The 17,100-nt window shown below is 49.4% G+C and overlaps 1 protein-coding gene across 1 annotated transcript; it reads right to left on the reverse strand.

Annotated features, from left to right (window-relative positions):
• Positions 1-6,085: 6,085 nt before the first annotated feature.
• UTP11 (UTP11 small subunit processome component) lies at positions 6,086-16,537 on the reverse strand. The gene is made up of 8 exons (XM_072771874.1): positions 16,379-16,537; positions 12,213-12,274; positions 10,857-10,959; positions 10,346-10,459; positions 9,774-9,867; positions 9,552-9,682; positions 7,438-7,548; positions 6,086-6,747 (listed from the first exon to the last, which is right to left on the reverse strand). The coding sequence occupies exons 1-8, from the start codon at positions 16,439-16,441 to the stop codon at positions 6,664-6,666; spliced, it is 762 nt and encodes a 253-aa protein (XP_072627975.1). The 5' UTR covers positions 16,442-16,537; the 3' UTR covers positions 6,086-6,663.
• Positions 16,538-17,100: the final 563 nt, after the last annotated feature.

Below are 17,100 nucleotides of genomic sequence, written 5' to 3' on the forward strand. Positions count from 1 at the left end.
TTTCCCAAGATGCACGCAAAGCTGTGGGCTTGTGGTTCCTGCCCACGGGCCCCTGGGCCCACAAGGCTCCATGGAGCCTGGCCCCACAGGACCCACCCAGGGAAAGAGGCCAGAGCTGGCGGGCTGGCTGGCCGTGGGTGGACGCAGCTCCCAAAGGGCCAGCCTCCTTCCGGAGAAGGAAGGGACCGACACAAGAATCTCTTGGATCTGGGCTGAAGGCCCTCATGGCCAACGTCCAGACCCCATCCTACCCACCCTGGAGTGGAGCCAAAGATACTGGGGACCTGGCTAGGGCAGGTTCTTCACCAGTACCTGTACCCACCCCTTATTCCTTGCAAAACTGAGGAACCCCCGGCCCCACCATGGAGACTAAACCTGGGGCAAAGCTGCCCTGGCCCACCCTCTGTCTCCTAGAAGGGGGAGTACGGAGAGGAAAGACGGTGTGTCTGGGGGAGGGGGACTGGAGGAAAGCTGGGGCCAGGAAGGGGAGGGCTGTCCCAGCAGGATGACAGAGAGGTGATTAAACCCACAGAGAAGATTGATAAGGGAGCTGAACAGCTGCAGCTCTGCAAGGTGGGCTGGGGACAAATCTCATCTTGTCCTGGCAGCATTCAGAGCACGGGGGGGGGGGGGGGGGGGGGAGGCTGGGCCAGCCCGGATGAGCTCATGACCTCCAAGAGCTCCCAGGGCAGGGATGGGGAGTGGGGGGGCTGCTCCCACCTCTTCCCCTCAAAGCCTCTGAGGGTGGCTTCCAGAATCCAGCCCCCATTCCTGCCACCCCGGAGCTCCCTCCCCACCTGCCCCCCCCCCAAGCGCACCTGGGCAGCGTGCCCCTTCTCACCGGTGCCCCCTTCACCCATAGCATCTCTGCCACAGCTCTCACTCTCGTTATTATTAGATGTGATTTACAGCGGAAACGCTGAGTCAGACAAACCAAGGCTCCCCAGACAGAAGCAGTGGCAGAGGAGAGTCCAGGGCAGGCGGCCCCCTCTGGACACCGTCCTCAGGAGACGGGGAGCTCATCTCCCCCGTTTCTCCTGTCCACTCCAGGCCCAAGATCCTCACCCAGGTCTCTCGGACACCCAGACCCCCTTTTCGGACGCCCACCCAGCCTCCTGGCCGGATCCTGCCGGCCCAGATCTGCCTTGGCAAGTCTGAGAAAACAGCCCAGGGATCCCAAAGTCTCCAAGTCCCGGTGGCTCCCCTGAGCCGTTTCCTCAAACCAGGGCTCGTGGTTCGGAAGGCAGCCCTGATTCCCAGGGATGCAGACAGGCAGGAAAAGTGCACTGCTGGGGTCCCAGCCCCCCACTCTGCAAGCAGGGAACACTGGCACGGTGCGTTCACGTGGGCGTCCAAAGGCACCAGGATGCGTGGGGAGCACACGCTCCTGCTTCCACCTTGCTCAGAAGAGCTCAGTGGGCAGGTCCATCTTCACTCCCTGGGTCTCTGACTCCCTGGCAGGGAGGAACTGGGCATTGTTGCCAAAAATAAACGTTCCCTCTCCCGCTCCCTGGCTCTCAGCTCCCGCTCATTAGGATGCGTGGCGTTTGGCTGCGGTCCCACACCTTGCAGCTCATTATAAATATGCAGTCGCTGCTGGCGCTACCCCAATCATCTCTGCAATCAGAGCTTTTAATTAGGTTAATTAAATTGTATCAAATCTCGCAGGGACGCAGTTCACTGATGCTGATGAGGCAGCCAAAACAGACCCCAGCTCCTCCGCTAATGAAGGCCGCTGCCTGCCTGCGCAGTGAGGGAGCCCGAGCGCATAATAAACGGGCGCGTCCTCTGGGAGGAGCTGCTGCCCAGGCCCGGCTCTGGGGACCTGGCAGGGGGTCCACATCAAGCCCACCAGGCTCCAGCTGCAGCACAGACTCCCACCCCGGGGACCACCCCCTTCACTGGAGAACTAACCGGGGCAGCTTGGGAGCCCGGGCAGGTGGGCAGTGTCGGGGCCCTGAGCACCTGACACTTGCACGCGGGAAACCGGGTGTGGCCCCCAAGATCCACTGATTTCATCTGAGGTTCCCTCCCTACCTCTCTCCCAGAATGGCCCGACAAGGCCAGGGCTCCATCGCCTAAACACACACACACACACACACACACACACACACACACAGCCCTGTCACTGCCCCTCTCAATTGTCTTATTAGCCAGAGAGGCCAGGCTGGGACTGGAAAGCTCACCCAGCCATTGCTCGCCTGGTCTCCATCTGCCATGGAGGCCATCTGCCCCCGTCGGGGGGCAGGCGGGGAGCAGTTCATAATGCTACCAGCCAGTAACGGGGCGGGGGGGGGGTGCGGCCCCCTAGTCTCCATGTGCCAGATGGATCCTGCAGCTTCCCACCTACCACTCCACCTAAAGAGCCCTCTCTGAGCGAGGGACTTGCCCTCGACCTCCTGGGATCAAATTAGCTAGAGATGGGAGGCGGCGTCCCTCCCCAGCCCCTGCGGATCCCGAGCTGACGGGCCAGTCCCTTGGCGATACCGTTGGCTGCTGGAGACCACAGGCTCCAGAGCCAGAGGGCTCTGCAAAGGCTCTCCCCTGCCTTAGAGCAGGAAGGCAAATGCTGCTACCTCCAAAGGGGCTGTCCCCAACCCTCCACTTGCCCTAGCTCCGACCTCTCTTAACCCCTCCGTCACTGGTCTCTGTGGCCGAGCAGCTGAGGAGAGAGGATGGGGAAATTTCCAGTGCTCTCGGGACGTGTTGTTTCTGCTGTAAACGCTGGGGGTTTTTTTGGGTTTGGAAAGGTTTTTTTGTTTTTTGTTTTTTTTCCACTCAGTAATGTAAAAACATGAAACCTGAAACCAACCCCCCACATTTGTCACCTCAAAAGAGAAGCCTTTGGGGTAACTGAGAGAAAGCTGTAAATGAGTCAGGCTGATTCAGGGCGGGGGGCGGGGGAGGAGCCTGCCCAGCTGCCTCCGGGGCACCACAATTTCATTAACACTTATGATCTGAGCAAGGCCATCAGGTGACAGACAGCAGAAGGAAAGGAAAGGAAAGGGCTTCCTTCCCACCCTTAACCCCAAACACAGCAGCTCCCAGATAAACTACTCTTGCCTAGAAATAGCTAGGTCCCGGGCTCTCTTCCGGCCCAAGGTCTACCACCACCAAAAAAAGGGGGCTCAGGACTGTACCTCGGTCCCAGCACCAAGCACCCTGTTCCCCTGACACAAGAGGACACGGCTCTTGTCATTATCAGGGTTAACAAGTGAAGCAGACGAGACTGGACAGAGACAAGTAGGTGAACTTTGGTTACGAGAGATACAGAACCTTCCACATGGAATGATGATGGGTCCGGCGATGAGAACACGGAGATTCCATACAGGGAGTCTGCAGAGGCAGGAGAGATTTTTTTTTTTCTTTCCTCTCTCCGACTAGAGCAGTTTAGGAAAGAACAAGCAGAAGCATGACCCGGGCAGCCTCTTGAGCTTCCAAACTCTAAGGGGTGGACTTGGGAAAACCAGCTCTGCCTCCCGGAGTTTCATAGCTTCTCTCCAATCCTTCCCTGCACTTTCTGCTGAGACAGACCCACGGAGCTGGGTGAGGGCCCCTCCAGCAGGGAGGCCCGATGACCAGCCCCCCACAAGACAGCATGCACCCTCTGACCCCAGGAGGCAGCCGCCCGAACCAAAGAAACCTGCGGGCTCAGCCCTGACAGTATTCCGGGTCCACCCCCAATTCCTCCACTCACCTGGGGCTTTGGGCCAAGACTCCCACCCAAGCTACGGCCCACCCTTGCCCAACACCCTGTGCACGAGGCTGTGAACGGACGCGCTGGGAGAGCTTGAGGAAGGAGGCCAGCACCGCATACCCACTTGCCTCACTGGTTCAAGTCCCAACAGGCCCTGGCCTCACCGGCCTCCACAGGCAGGCAGAGCAAGTCTGCGTCTGCTGGCTGCCTTCCCTGCTGGAGGACGTGCAGCTCTAATTGTTCACCGCCCCACAGCCAGCAGCAGGGGAGAAATAGCGAGCTACACACAAACCCCCACAACCGCACGTGGGGAGACCCCTCCCATTTCCCCGGTGGAACCCCCCTCAATGTGGGACTCAACGACAAGCTTCCTCCATAGGCCTCACTAGAAATACGAGGGGAAAGCCCTTTCCTGCCCCATCTTTGTCTTGGGGACACAATCTCAAAGTAAGGGAGCAGGGGTAGAGAAAATCTTTTTCCCAAGAGCTCTCCCCTATGGCATTAAATCCAGTAAATAAATACGCACTAAGCACCTATGGAGTATAGGACGCTTCCAGCAGAAGCGAAGAGTGCGGAGAGTAGACACCTGCACCCAGAGAAACAACCCCAGTGAAGGGGCAGCAGCTCCACCTACTGGGCCTTTTCCTACCCTGTTGCCAGGCAGCAGTTCCCTCCGGAGTCAAAAAAAAGATTTAATCTGAGAATAAAGCTAGGGCTTGACACTCTCCTGCTTGAGTCAGAAGGGCTCTAAGAAGCGGCAATGGAATGGAACCAAGGCAGGATAGTGGGGTTCTCTTCTGGGGAGACCTGGGTGTTCCACATCAGCTACTGGAGCTGACGCCTTGGAGACCTCGTTTGCACAAGACCTGAACCACACAAGGTCTGACTCACAAAAATGCTTTCCACCTCCGTAGGCTGCCCACATGCCCCTCGGCACAGCCAGAGCAGGCTGCCACCAAGAGCCCAAACCACTGGTTGGGCCTGGAGGCGTGTATCCTAAGGAAACAACAGTCTCTCCCCTTCCCAAGCAAGGGGCCAGGAGTCAGCCATCCCACTGAGCACCAAAGCATAAAGTCCTGGCCTGTTCTCAGGACTCATGAGGCTGGAGCATGTGTCTTGGGTTAATCACAAGCTCTCGTTGGGCCTCAGAAAAGCCCTCGGTGTAACAGCAATTCAGGACACTTAGCTTTATCCCTGTATAATTCTCTCCCTCCAAACTGGCACTTACGGTACTCCAAGAGGATGGACTTTCCTGCTCCATTTGGCCCACGCACACACCTCTTCACACGTGGCTGTGTACCTATAGAACATGCGAGGACCTTGCGTGTAACCTCTGGGCGTGAAACCCTGGTGGCGTGTTCATGTACCCGGTCTACAGGTGTGCGTGCACCTGTGTTTATGAGACCTCAGCCATGCAGATCTTGCATTATCTATTAATTTGAGATCCAATCAAGTGCATGTACCTCTGTGTAAACGTTAAGCTTCAAGAGAACGCATTAGATATACTCCTCACCTCCCACCCAGTAAGGACAAGAGACGGAGTCAGAGGAGCAGTACCAAGTTGCTCTGTGCTAGGAACAGACAGCTGCTCAGTGTACCCACTCCTCTGTCCAATACCCATGGGATAAATCCCTTCCTTGGCTCAGGACTCAAGTCCCCAGACCCCCGTGTCATAAGACCATTAACATTCACTTAGCTCACCACCTCCCCAAGAGGAAGTTCACATACAGACTGGGAAGCACATCCCTTCTTAGGACAAAAGCTGCTAACTTCTATTCCTTGTCCCTTCTTCCTATTTTCTAGGGCTCCCAGATCTAAATCCCACTGGGTACACCCCAAGGAAACAGGCTTTCATTTTAGGCTTTGTACAGGAGCCTAGCAGTCATAGGAACTTATTAAGTTTTAATGATGTGTTTTTTTTTTTTCTCTTTAAAATCCAGGCACAGCTGTTCCCCCTCCAGGGGCTGAGGTGTAAGCAAGCCTCCCAGAACCCTGCTCCTCCCATATTTGCTCCAAGCATGCTCAGTCCTGTCTTGACTGCCTCAGCCTCCCACCCTTATAAGGGCAGGGAAGGGTAAGACTCTGGGAAGAAAGGTGCTGCACATGCCCTGGAGACTATCTCCAGGGCAAAGGCCTGTACCAAGCCATTTATAGCCTTGGAATCATGAGTTGGCCAGAAGAGCAGAGGGCAGGAACAGAGAGCCAGATCTGTCTGATTTCAGCTTCATCAATAAGGAGGTACCACCACTGTGGGTTCCTAGCTCCAAGAGTTTCTATCTGAGCTATAAAGAGTAAGAGAAAAAAATTCCTCCTTAGCTAATTTATGAAGCCATCTGAATATTCAATGAACACAGAAGGAAGGATGGTAAAATCAGTCTAGATAAAACATGCAAACAATAAAAATATTTTAATTTTTACTATGAACATACATTACTTTTTAAAAAATTAGTGACACAGCAAAATCCAAGGGCTAATTTAAGTAGAAAAGATATAAAATTGTTTGCTATAATTACAACTACAAAACAAAAACATAAGCAAAAACCAGTACATACCTTTAGAGAATGGAGGAAATAAACGACAACGTTCACAATACTGTTCACCTCCAACACCCTAGCTCCTAGCACTCATAAGTGCTTGGTATACTTCAGTAAGTATTGGGATTAGAGATGAATTCATTTTTTCCCCAAATTTGCCGTAATGAGATTATATAGCTTTCATTGTGGAAAAAAAAAACATACAAAAATAAGACTGATTTCACACCCCAAAAACAGTAACAGAGGAAGGGGCTTTAATGTTGTTCACAAAAAGGTATCAAATGTCAGACAGATCTATAATAAATTAAGTTTACAAATGGGAAAAACCATGTTGTTCAGAGTAATGGAATGTGAAGTGACGGGGGGGGGGGGGGGGGGGGGGGGGCGGAGAATTCTCTTCTGTGTGGAATGACAGAGCTTGTCTATACCACTTCAACGTTTTCGACGACTCTGAAATTTGTAAATAGCTGGGGAGTTCACTGTTTGTTTCTTCACCTTCACCTTCTGAGTTTTATCCTATAAAAGAGTAAAAAGGTTACCGGTAAATAGTAGGAGAGGGGTCATAAACTACTTATTAGCCCTAATTCAGCCCTTCTCAAAGAGGAGAGACACTACAGTATCCCCAGATGCAATGAATCATCTTCTCCCCTGGGAATCCATAAGGCTACCACCAGTGTGTAGAAGTTCTTGGAAAAACTGAGAGGTACTCAAATCATTTTTTTTTTTTTTTTTTTTTTGTGGGGCACATCCTCACACGGAAGCCTAGTTGAGAAAGGAAGAGCTGAGTGATCTGGAAAACTGAAAGATCTGACATTTAGAGGAACCATAAGAATATGAACGGGACATCGTATAATCCTTAGCTGTGCTATTTAACTACACAATGTTGTCTATTTTTAAACACCCATGAGTGACATGCGCCGTTTTGTTAACCTGTTTAAACGTTACACATAGCTGCTCCTAAGCTATAAAGTTCATATGCAACCCGATCCTACCCTCTGCTGTTCCAAAGCACTGACTAATAAGCCCCTTATTACCCTTCTTAATCAAGGAACATTTCAACACTGTCAGAGTAACAGACACTGGCTCAAACCACTGCCCCTGAGGAGCAGACATTTTCACTGGGGTTGATTTACACACAGCTGAAATCGTTTCAGCTAAGACCTTTACAAGGGGCGGGGGGGGGGAAGGGCCTAAGGTTCTCCTCACCAGAAGATCTTTGCGCGTTTGAATTTTCTGTGCAATAACAAACAATTTCTTCTCGCGTTCAATCCGCTGTGTCAGGCAGTTATACTGCTTTTGCCTTTCTTTAGCTATTCGCTGCGGAAGAAACACACACACATTTTCAATAAAATTAACAAGATAAAAATGAATAAAAAACTGCTTTTTAATCCACTTAAGACCAGATGCATAAATGGTTTCATCAACTCCCTTTTTACTCAGAATCAAGACAAGGGACTATTAAATTGTCCATTTTAGAACACCACATTCTAGGGCTAAACAGAACCCTGGAAACTTGCCCAGGGACACGTGTTTCACCTGGAACAGAGTCAGGACTGTCCTGCGAGTCTCACGGATCCCAGGAATCTTTCCACTACTACACTAAGCCGTTCAACCTCTGTGCGAGCGTCCCGGTTACCTAAGGCAATGCAAGAATGAGCCAGTCCTGGAAACCCTAAACGAAGTGAACAGAGGACAGAAAGGCCACTGGGCAGTGTACTGGTGCCTGAGAACCAGAGAGGACTTTTTTGGCAGAAGTTGACGTGAGAATTCTCACTGCTGAATACCCCTTATAGGCCAGAGGTCTTTAAATTTGGAGGAATCATATATAAACCCCTGAGAAACTGATGAAAGCTTTGGATTTTTTTTGGGGGGGGGGGGGATTTTCACGACATAAACATGTATGTGTTTGTACAAATCTGCACAAACGTATACATCTATTTACACAAAATGTGAGTGCGGAAAGAGTGTTCACAGGCTTCCTTTATAAAAGCCCAACCCCGGACTGCCCACCCCTCCAAGTTACAGATTTAAAATTCCCTTGCAATCCACCCACCAGCAGTTTTAATGAAAATATTTTTGCTCTCAACAAAACAACTAAAAGAAACGATACCACTCGACAAAAATGGCAAGCTCCAAACCTTCCCAATTTCTCAAGAGGCGTGCTGGTGAACTATTCTGTTTGGAGCACTAATCTCTTTAGGGACTACTACAACACTTGAGACGTGTTAGTGACACAGCTAATTGAAAATACAACTAATTGACAAACAGGGTTATCACGAGAACACTAGTCAGCCGGCTCCTCAGCTGGAAGTGTTATCTACAAGAGGGGACTATTACTGGGCTTCAGATTTAAACAATTCACCAATTCTAGCATAGTCTCACAGCAGTGGTTTCAGACAGCTTTTGTTTTCACTTTATTACACAGACTGTCAAATTTATGGGATTACCCAATATAGTCAAACTAATTAGGGGTATTTATATTACTACAGCAAGTTTAGCTGCCTCTGAGCTAGAGAAACTGCTGTGAAATTAAACATTGGAAGCAAAGCTGATGCGGTGTAAATGATTCAAATCAAAACAGAACAGCTGTCTGCTTGAAACACATTGACAGCATTTTTTTAAATGAATCAGTCAGAAGTGAGAGTTCAACTCCAGAAGGCTTTGAGAAAAAGCATGTCTTCTGCACAAACCCAGTTCCAGGAACGGAAAGCACCATAAGGAAAAATAATACAAAATTTTGGTTACAAATGCATAATATGTAAAGGCTTTCTGAAATGTATATTTGCCGCTAAAGGTTCAGTATCAGAGTGTATCAAATCCCTAAATCTTCAGTGTCCCATCCTCTCTCTGCATCAGTCACAAGCCTTAAAAGCTCAAAGCCTAGAGAGGTGGGATTCAAGTGCCAAACTAAAAGCCAGACCTAAGTTGCCAGCCACTTGGCTCCAAGTCCCCCAACGTTAAAAACCAAGGAACCTTCCTCCGCTCCCATCGCCATCATCAAATCTTCCTTCCACTCTTCTAATGGAACTTCATGAGTTTTCCTTAAATTATTGTAGTAAATATAGTGGGGGAAAAAAGAGAAGGGAGCACCTGGGTGGCTCAGGGGTTGGGTGTCTGCTTTTGGCTCAGGTCGGGATCCCAGGGTCCTGGGATCGAGTCCCACATCAGGCTCCCTGCATGGAGCCTGCTTCTCCCTCTGTCTGGGTCTCTGCCTCTCTCTGTCTCTCTCATGAATAAATAAATATTAAAACACACACACACACACACACCCCCCTAGATTCTCCTAAGCTCAGACCCAAAAAAACAACGGAAAAAATTACCTTCAGTCGAATCTGCTGGGTAACCCCCTTCACCTTCTCCTTCTGCAATGTCTCTATTGTGGGTCTGTTAAAGACTCTGTCAACTAGTTCCGGGGCTGTTCTCAGGTGAGTGGCAATATCAAACTGCTCAACTGAAAGTCAAGACAATTCTTAAGGTACCATCTGACACCAAACACAGGCCAACATGCTAAACTGTCTCAGAAACCCTCAAATGTTTCATACCTTCCTTTTTGGTGTCAAAAAAAAACGTATGCTTATTCTTTTGCTTCCCCTGGAAATCCAGCAGATGGAGCTCTGATTTTAGTCTTTCAATTTTCTAGAATACAGAACATGATCTCATCTTATATTAGGTTCTTCCAGGGTATCACACATGAATGTGCATAAGTTTAAACCATTTCACATCATAATCACAAGCCATCAAAAACTGTGCTTCCTTCTTTTAAAGGAAAAGACAACTACAATTTACCAGGCACCAACCACGTGTCAGGTACTGGGCTACACGTTCCAAATACTCATTTAACATTCCTATGAAATAGAAATGAGGAACCAATTTTTCAAGAAGATTAATGTGTCCATAATCATGGGGCTAATAAATGGCAGAGCCAGAATTCAAAACTAAGTCTGTCTCATTTCCATTCCACCATACTGTCCATACTTCTAAATCATCATCATCAACAAAGTGCTTTAAGGCTGTAAATGCCAGAAAAACGTAACTTCTAATTCAAGATCAATGAATTTACATTTCCTTCTTTAAACAACAAAACCACAACAGAACAAAGGGTTTCAGTTGTTACCTTAACTTCCGCAACCCTTTTCATTTCTATGTATTTGACATCCTGGGTTCTCATCAGTTTCAGCTGTTCTGGAGTTACTTCTTCCTTAGTCTCCTTAATAACGTGAACTCCATCCTAAAACCCAAATTTAAAACATACATTTCCTATTAGATTAAAATCATGACTAAACCATTCACATAGCTCATGACTGGAACAAAGACGACGGACTGCCATACAGCAGTCCAATGCACCTAAGCCCCTGAGATGCATGTTCAATTTGGCACCCAGTCATCCATTCTCATCCACTAAGGACAGCTCCAGGCATAAGACAACTCACATTCCGGAGCAGAAATGCATGCTATTCACGAAGGGGCAGTTTGCCTTGGATACTGACCAAGAGCACCTGGACCAACTAGAGAAGGGCTAAATAAAAGCCAAAGATCTTTCCTTTCCATCTCTTCCCCCCTACCCCCATCCTTCTTTTCTTTATTGAGTGGAGCTCAGAATACCAACTGATCCATCAGGCACCCACCTGGAGTTTAACTCGAGTCATTTTATAGTAGAATTCATCTGGATTTTTTTCAAGAGCCTTCTTCCGGAGAGCTCTGAGGTAGTCTTGCTTTTTCCGGTAGTCACTAAAAGGTAGGTTAAGTGAGGTTCACAGCAAAACAAAAAAACAAAAACCAACCACCCACAATGAGCAAACCTTAAAAGCATCTAAAGTTTACACAAAATGAAATCCCAAAAAGCCAAAACAATGATTACATGTGATTCAGACTCCACCGTCACTGATGTTGAGCTCCTGTCTAGGTAGGCTCCTCTCCTATCCCAAAATTCACCTGTAATTAACTGTCCCCATATCCCATGTGTTACTGCCATTTACCTCATTACAGAGAACCACCAAACAAAACACACGTTAAACTTCATTAGGCAAGGTTCTGAAGCAAGCTTGGGCACCAGATGACCAAGTAAGATTCGGAAACTATACAGCGCAGTATAGCCTACTGATTAGAACTGTGGACTCTGGAGCCAGACTATCTGCATGAACACCCCGACTCCACCACTTTGGGCTAAGTAATCCTGAATAAATTAGTTAACCAATCTGTATTACAATTTAATCTGTAAAACGGGTGTGATAATAACAGTGTCCCAGAACATTGTTGGGAGGAATACATAAGTGCAAAAACTGCAAGTCTCCTAGAACTCTGCCTGGGCCAATAATAGCACTCGGTTATCATTATTAATTATTAGCTTTAAAAACTCTGGGACCCAGAGCAATCCACCTAATCCATCACCATCTGTACCAGGAGCACAAAGGACTCCAGCTGACATGCATGGTTAACAAACAATTATATTCTCCAAATAAAGTGCTAAAGAAAAAGAATGGGGTAATTGTTTTATAAAATGTTTTCAGAGTTCATTATCACCCACGCTCAGTCTTATGAATCCATCTTTCACATCTCTTCATTCCACACCACACACGCAGTGATGTAAGAGACTCAACAACTGGAATTTTAGATTATATCTTGCATTTCAAGAAAAGAGAGAAGAAAAAAAAAAAAAAAAGAATCAGCTTTTGGCTCAAACACCAAGGCAGGGGCAAACCAAAGCCACTATGAGAAAACTATCTGGAGCAACATAAAAAAAAAAAAAAAAAAAAAAAAAAAAAAAAAAAAAGTTCACAGTGCAACTACAGATAGATAAATTACACTCTGTCCAAAGAGAAAAGTTTAGGGTCACAGACAAGTATGTGACAGGTTGCCAGAGTTTTGGCCATTTTATCAATGGCAAGAAGCTATTCCCTGTCGGACATTTGGGCAATGTTCAGCTGCAGTGCAGGGAAGCTGTCCACTTTCTTGGCAGCACCCCAACAGAAAACTGAACTTACTCTGCACGAAGCTTGTAATCTTTCTTTTTCTCCAACAGGCCCAGATGTTTTCGAAAGCCAGGCTAGAAGACAAAAGGGGGAAAAAAAAACTGCTTAGTTCCCTCAGCAAACACAACAGGACACCTGGCAGGAACAAGAGTCTCTGGAGTGCTCAGTAAATCCATGTCCTTGGATCCAACTTGCTACCCTGTCCCCTCCCCTCCCCCAAATGGGCTCTGCCCAAGGATGAGAGGTACCATACAGGCGCCAGAGAGGTCACAAGCACTGCCATAGTAGGTTTCCTGGCCTATTAAGGACAGAGAGAGGCAACAATGACTCGGCACTAAGCGAGCAGTTGCCAGCTGTACTAAAATTACTACAGACTTAATCCAAGGGTTTATAAAATACTATGAAGAGAAAACATAATAACAGGGAGGCAACTGTGGCAAGGGCACTAAATTTAGTCTGGAGAATTGGGTTCAAATCCAAGCTTCACTATTTACAACCTGTGACCTTGGGCAAGTCACTTACCTTCTCTGAGCTGCTGTTTCCTAACTACAAAACGAGAATACTACTACCTGCTTCTCAAGGTTATCATGAGGACTAAATGAGCCTCTGCACGTGCTAGTGCCAGCACATGGCCTGGCACACCGCAGGTACCCAGCATATGTTTCCTGTTATGATTATACCTTCGGTAAGAAGTATGAAAGAAAACCAAGTATAGGATCCCTGGGTGGCGCAGCGGTTTGGCGCCTGCCTTTGGCCCGGGGCGCGATCCTGGAGACCCAGGATCGAATCCCACGTCGGGCTCCCGGTGCATGGAGCCTGCTTCTCCCTCTGCCTGTGTCTCTGCCTCTCTCTCTCTCTCTCTCTCTGTGTGATTATCATAAATAAATAAAAATTTAAAAAAAAAAGAAAACCAAGTATGACACAAAATACTTTCTCTGACACGGTACTTGGATAGCATAGAAGGCACAAGGATTCTATCTTGGTATTCTCTCTCCACAAGCTATTTGTTGAGCGATTAATATGTGTCAGTGTCTGTGCTAGATGATTCTGCCTACATCAACTTAACAGGCCACGTTTATTAAGCACTTACTGTTGCAAAGCAATCTTGTTACATACAATCTTATTTAATCCACAAAACAAACACGGGAAGTAGATAAAACACAACTGTTATCCCAACTTTCCAAAAGGAGAGTAAGTTTAGAGAATAGCCTGCCCGAGAACACAAAATAACTGGCAAAGCTAAAACTAGAAACCCCTCTGTGTGGGGCCACCGTCTGTGCTCTGCTCCCACCAAATGAGACCGCATCCTCTTCTGCTCTGAATCATCTCGATTTTTGAAGAAGCACAGACACTTCTCTACGTTTAAACTTGTACAATAATTAAGATGAGATTTTTAAGGCACCTTTCTCGTCTCTTATCCTCGAAGTGATACGACAAATAAGTCAATAATTAAAATAACTAAAATAAAAAAACAACAAACCACGAAAAACAGGTGTTGGGGAGGATACAGAGAAAAAGGAACCTGGGATCCCTGGGTGGCGCAGCGGTTTGGCGCCTGCCTTTGGCCCAAGGCGCAATCCTGGAGACCCAGGATCGAATCCCACATTAGGCTCCAGGTGCATGGAGCCTGCTTCTCCCTCTGCCTGTGTCTCTGCCTCTCTTTCTCTCTATCATAAATAAATAAAAATTAAAAAAAAGAAAAAGGAACCCTCTTGAGCTGTTGCTGGGAGTGCAAACTGGGGCAGTCACTACGGAACACAGTATGGAGGTTCCTCAAAAAGTCAAAAATAGAGCTACCCTACGATCCAGGAATCGCACTACTCGGTATCTGCTCAAAAAATACAAAAACGGGGAACCCTGGGTGGCGCAGCGGTTTGGCGCCTGCCTTTGGCCCAGGGCGCGATCCTGGAGACCCGGGATCGAATCCCACGTCGGGCTCCCGGTGCATGGAGCCTGCTTCTCCCTCTGCCTATGTCTCTGCCTCTCTCTCTCTCTCTCTCTGTGTGACTATCATAAATTAAAAAAAAAAAAAAAAAATACAAAAACAGTAACTCAAAGGGATCTGCGTTATAGGAGACCTGGCATTGCAGATCTGAAATAGCTCACCTAATCACACCTACCCCCTCCATACAAAACATCTTCAGTAGCTGGCCCACCCCCTCGGTGAAAGACCTGAAGGATAAAGTGGATAAAGTCCAAACTTGACCCAAACATGGAGTGCTCTTGTCAACATGTTTACCCGGCACGGCCACCTTTGCACCTCTCCTGCAAAGACCCTTTATTCCTACAGGATGCTTATGGCCAGCCGCAGAAGCCCCCTGTCTTCTATTAATCCAAACCAACTATTTACAACTGTGACTTTGGACGCATCATTCAATTTTGAATATATATATATATATATGTGTATATATATATATATATATATATAAGATTTTATTTATTTATGCATAGGAGACACAGAGAGAGGCAGAGACATGGGCAGAGGGAGAAGCAAGCTCCATGCAGGGAGCCCGATGTGGGACTTGATCCCAGGTCTCCCGGGTCACTCCCGGGGCCGAAGGCAGGTGCTCAACCGCTGAGCCACCCAGGCGTCCCATCATTCAAGCTCTTTAAGCATCAGACTCCTCATTTGGAAAATGAAGACAACATCTACCTCACGGACATGCTGTAGATTTAAATGACATAACTTGCACAGCTGTTGGGCTATACCCTAGCCTACATACAGTCAGTGCTCAAAAAGCTATTATCATTGCCTTCCAAGTCCAGCAAGTTCCATCGTGATGCTTTCCCCCATCATCTCTGCTCTTCCGATCCAAATTCCTCATTTGGCATTTTTCGTGCGCCACCTCTTTATGAAAGTGCCTCTCTATGCATCTTTCAGCGGCCCCTGGGTTCAAAACCTGCGGCCTGATACCTGACTTTGCTGCTTGGCCAGCTACTGCTGTGTGTCTTTGGGCGGGCAATCTAACCTCTCTGAGCCTTAGTGTCCCCATCTGCAAGCATTGAGAAAATGGTCCTACGTCCTTCCACGCAGTGTTGCGAGTTCAATGAGATGATGACGGGAAAGCGTGTTTTGCACTTTGTGGCACACAAGAAACATTTCCATCATTACTTTCACACAGACCCATGAATTAGGTTCAAACCAGGCAGCAAATTACACTACTGCTCCCAGCGCACCGCTGAGCACACAGTAAGTGCACCATAAATATCTGATAAGAGGCCCTAACCCCATCCCACCCATCAGCAATACCAACATTTTGGCCACGTCCTTCTCCCTCTCCGCCCCAACCGCATAATGAAATCGGACCGCAGGTCCCCATTAAGGGCCTTCCTGGATCCGTTACGACGGGCTTTCCAGGCACAGCGGAGCGGATACACTGATTCTTCATACATGCAACTAATTTCTACTCCACCTCCCCAACAGAGACACATGCTCCGTGCGGGTGAGGTCCTATGAGTGTCTATCCACCTGAATCTGATGGTTGCGACTGGGCGAGTCACAGAAGCTGCCTGGACCTCCGTTTCCTCACCTGTACGATAGGGACGGAAAACCTCAACGTTACGGCGTGACACATAAAATGGGTACGCGGCAGGTCTCCGCGGATTCTGCGCCAAGCCCACGCCTGACGGTGCTAACGTTACCATCGCCCATCTCCTGGGTCACAGACCCCCTGTGCAGTGAGCTGGGCGAGCACTCGGGATGGCTCCAGCTCCAGCAAGTGTGCGCTTTGATCTCACCTGTCCCCGCCCCCCCAGAAGGTCAAGCACTTTGCACACAGTGTCTCGCCCAACTCCCTCACTGAAACCTCGCAAGACGTCTCCCCGTGGTGCCCAGGGAACGGGGAGCAGCCAGTGCTCCTCCCGGGGTGCTGGACGCCCCCAGCTCGCCCGCCGCAAGGCTCCGCCCCGGGCACCCGGCGCCCTCCGCAGACACTCGCGTTTATTTACACGCCCCCCCCCCCCCCATGCGCGGCAGGGACCCGGGCCCGTAGAGGGGGAGGGGGAGGGGAGGAGAGGAGGACGGAGGGGAGGGGACCGCAGAGGGAGGGGGGAGGGGAGGGAGAAGGAAGGGGAGGGGGAGGGGAGGGAGCCGCAGGTGGAGAGGAGGAGGAGGAAGGGGAGGAGGAGGGAGCACCCGCGGGCACGGGCCGGCGCTCCTGGGGCCCGTGCCGTCCCACCTGGCTTCGCTCTCGGTGTTCCCGCTGCCGGGACTTCGCCGCCTTCCGAAACGCCGCCGCCATGTCCGCTCGCGCTCCGGAGACAACGCCTGCCCCGCACCGCCTCGGCCGCCGCGTCCGCCGCGTCCGCCGATCCTCCCGGAAGTAGGCCGAGCGCCAGGGGCTTAGAACCGCCCACTTCCTCCGCGCAGCCTATCCGGCGCCTGCCTTTCCGGAACTTCGTCCTCCGGCAGAGGCGTCCAGCCCCGAAGCTGCCTCTGGGAAGTGTAGTTTCCTAGGTCTAATCCCGTGACTCTGCGAGAGTCCGTTCTCATTCGCCAGAGCTTGGGCACGTGTACCGAGATCTCGTTTTCGCGCTCGGCTCCGCGTTGGCACCTGGGAACACGTGGCTGGCACTGCCCTCGGGCTGAGCTGCGCGTGGAGTGTGCGCATGCGCGGGCCCCTGCCGCCCTACTCCCCTTGCTCTATTTGCGCGGTGCGGTTAAAGGTGGAGTCGTGTCAATGTTACCCTGCACCGGAAAGAGCACCCTAGAGTCAGGAGGCCTTAAAAGCCATGTTTGGCTCTGCCACTTACTGGCCGTGTGACTGTAGACAGGTCTCTTTAATGAGCATCATTTTTCTCGGCCATAAAACAAGGATAATGATAGTGTGCTCTGCTTGCATCACAGGGACGGTCAAGAGGCTCACAGTAGAATGGAGGAGTTCTATCCTAGCAGTAGTGA

Source organism: Canis lupus, chromosome 13 (genome assembly GCF_048164855.1).
Source record: "Canis lupus baileyi chromosome 13, mCanLup2.hap1, whole genome shotgun sequence".
Taxonomy (NCBI): domain Eukaryota; kingdom Metazoa; phylum Chordata; class Mammalia; order Carnivora; family Canidae; genus Canis; species Canis lupus.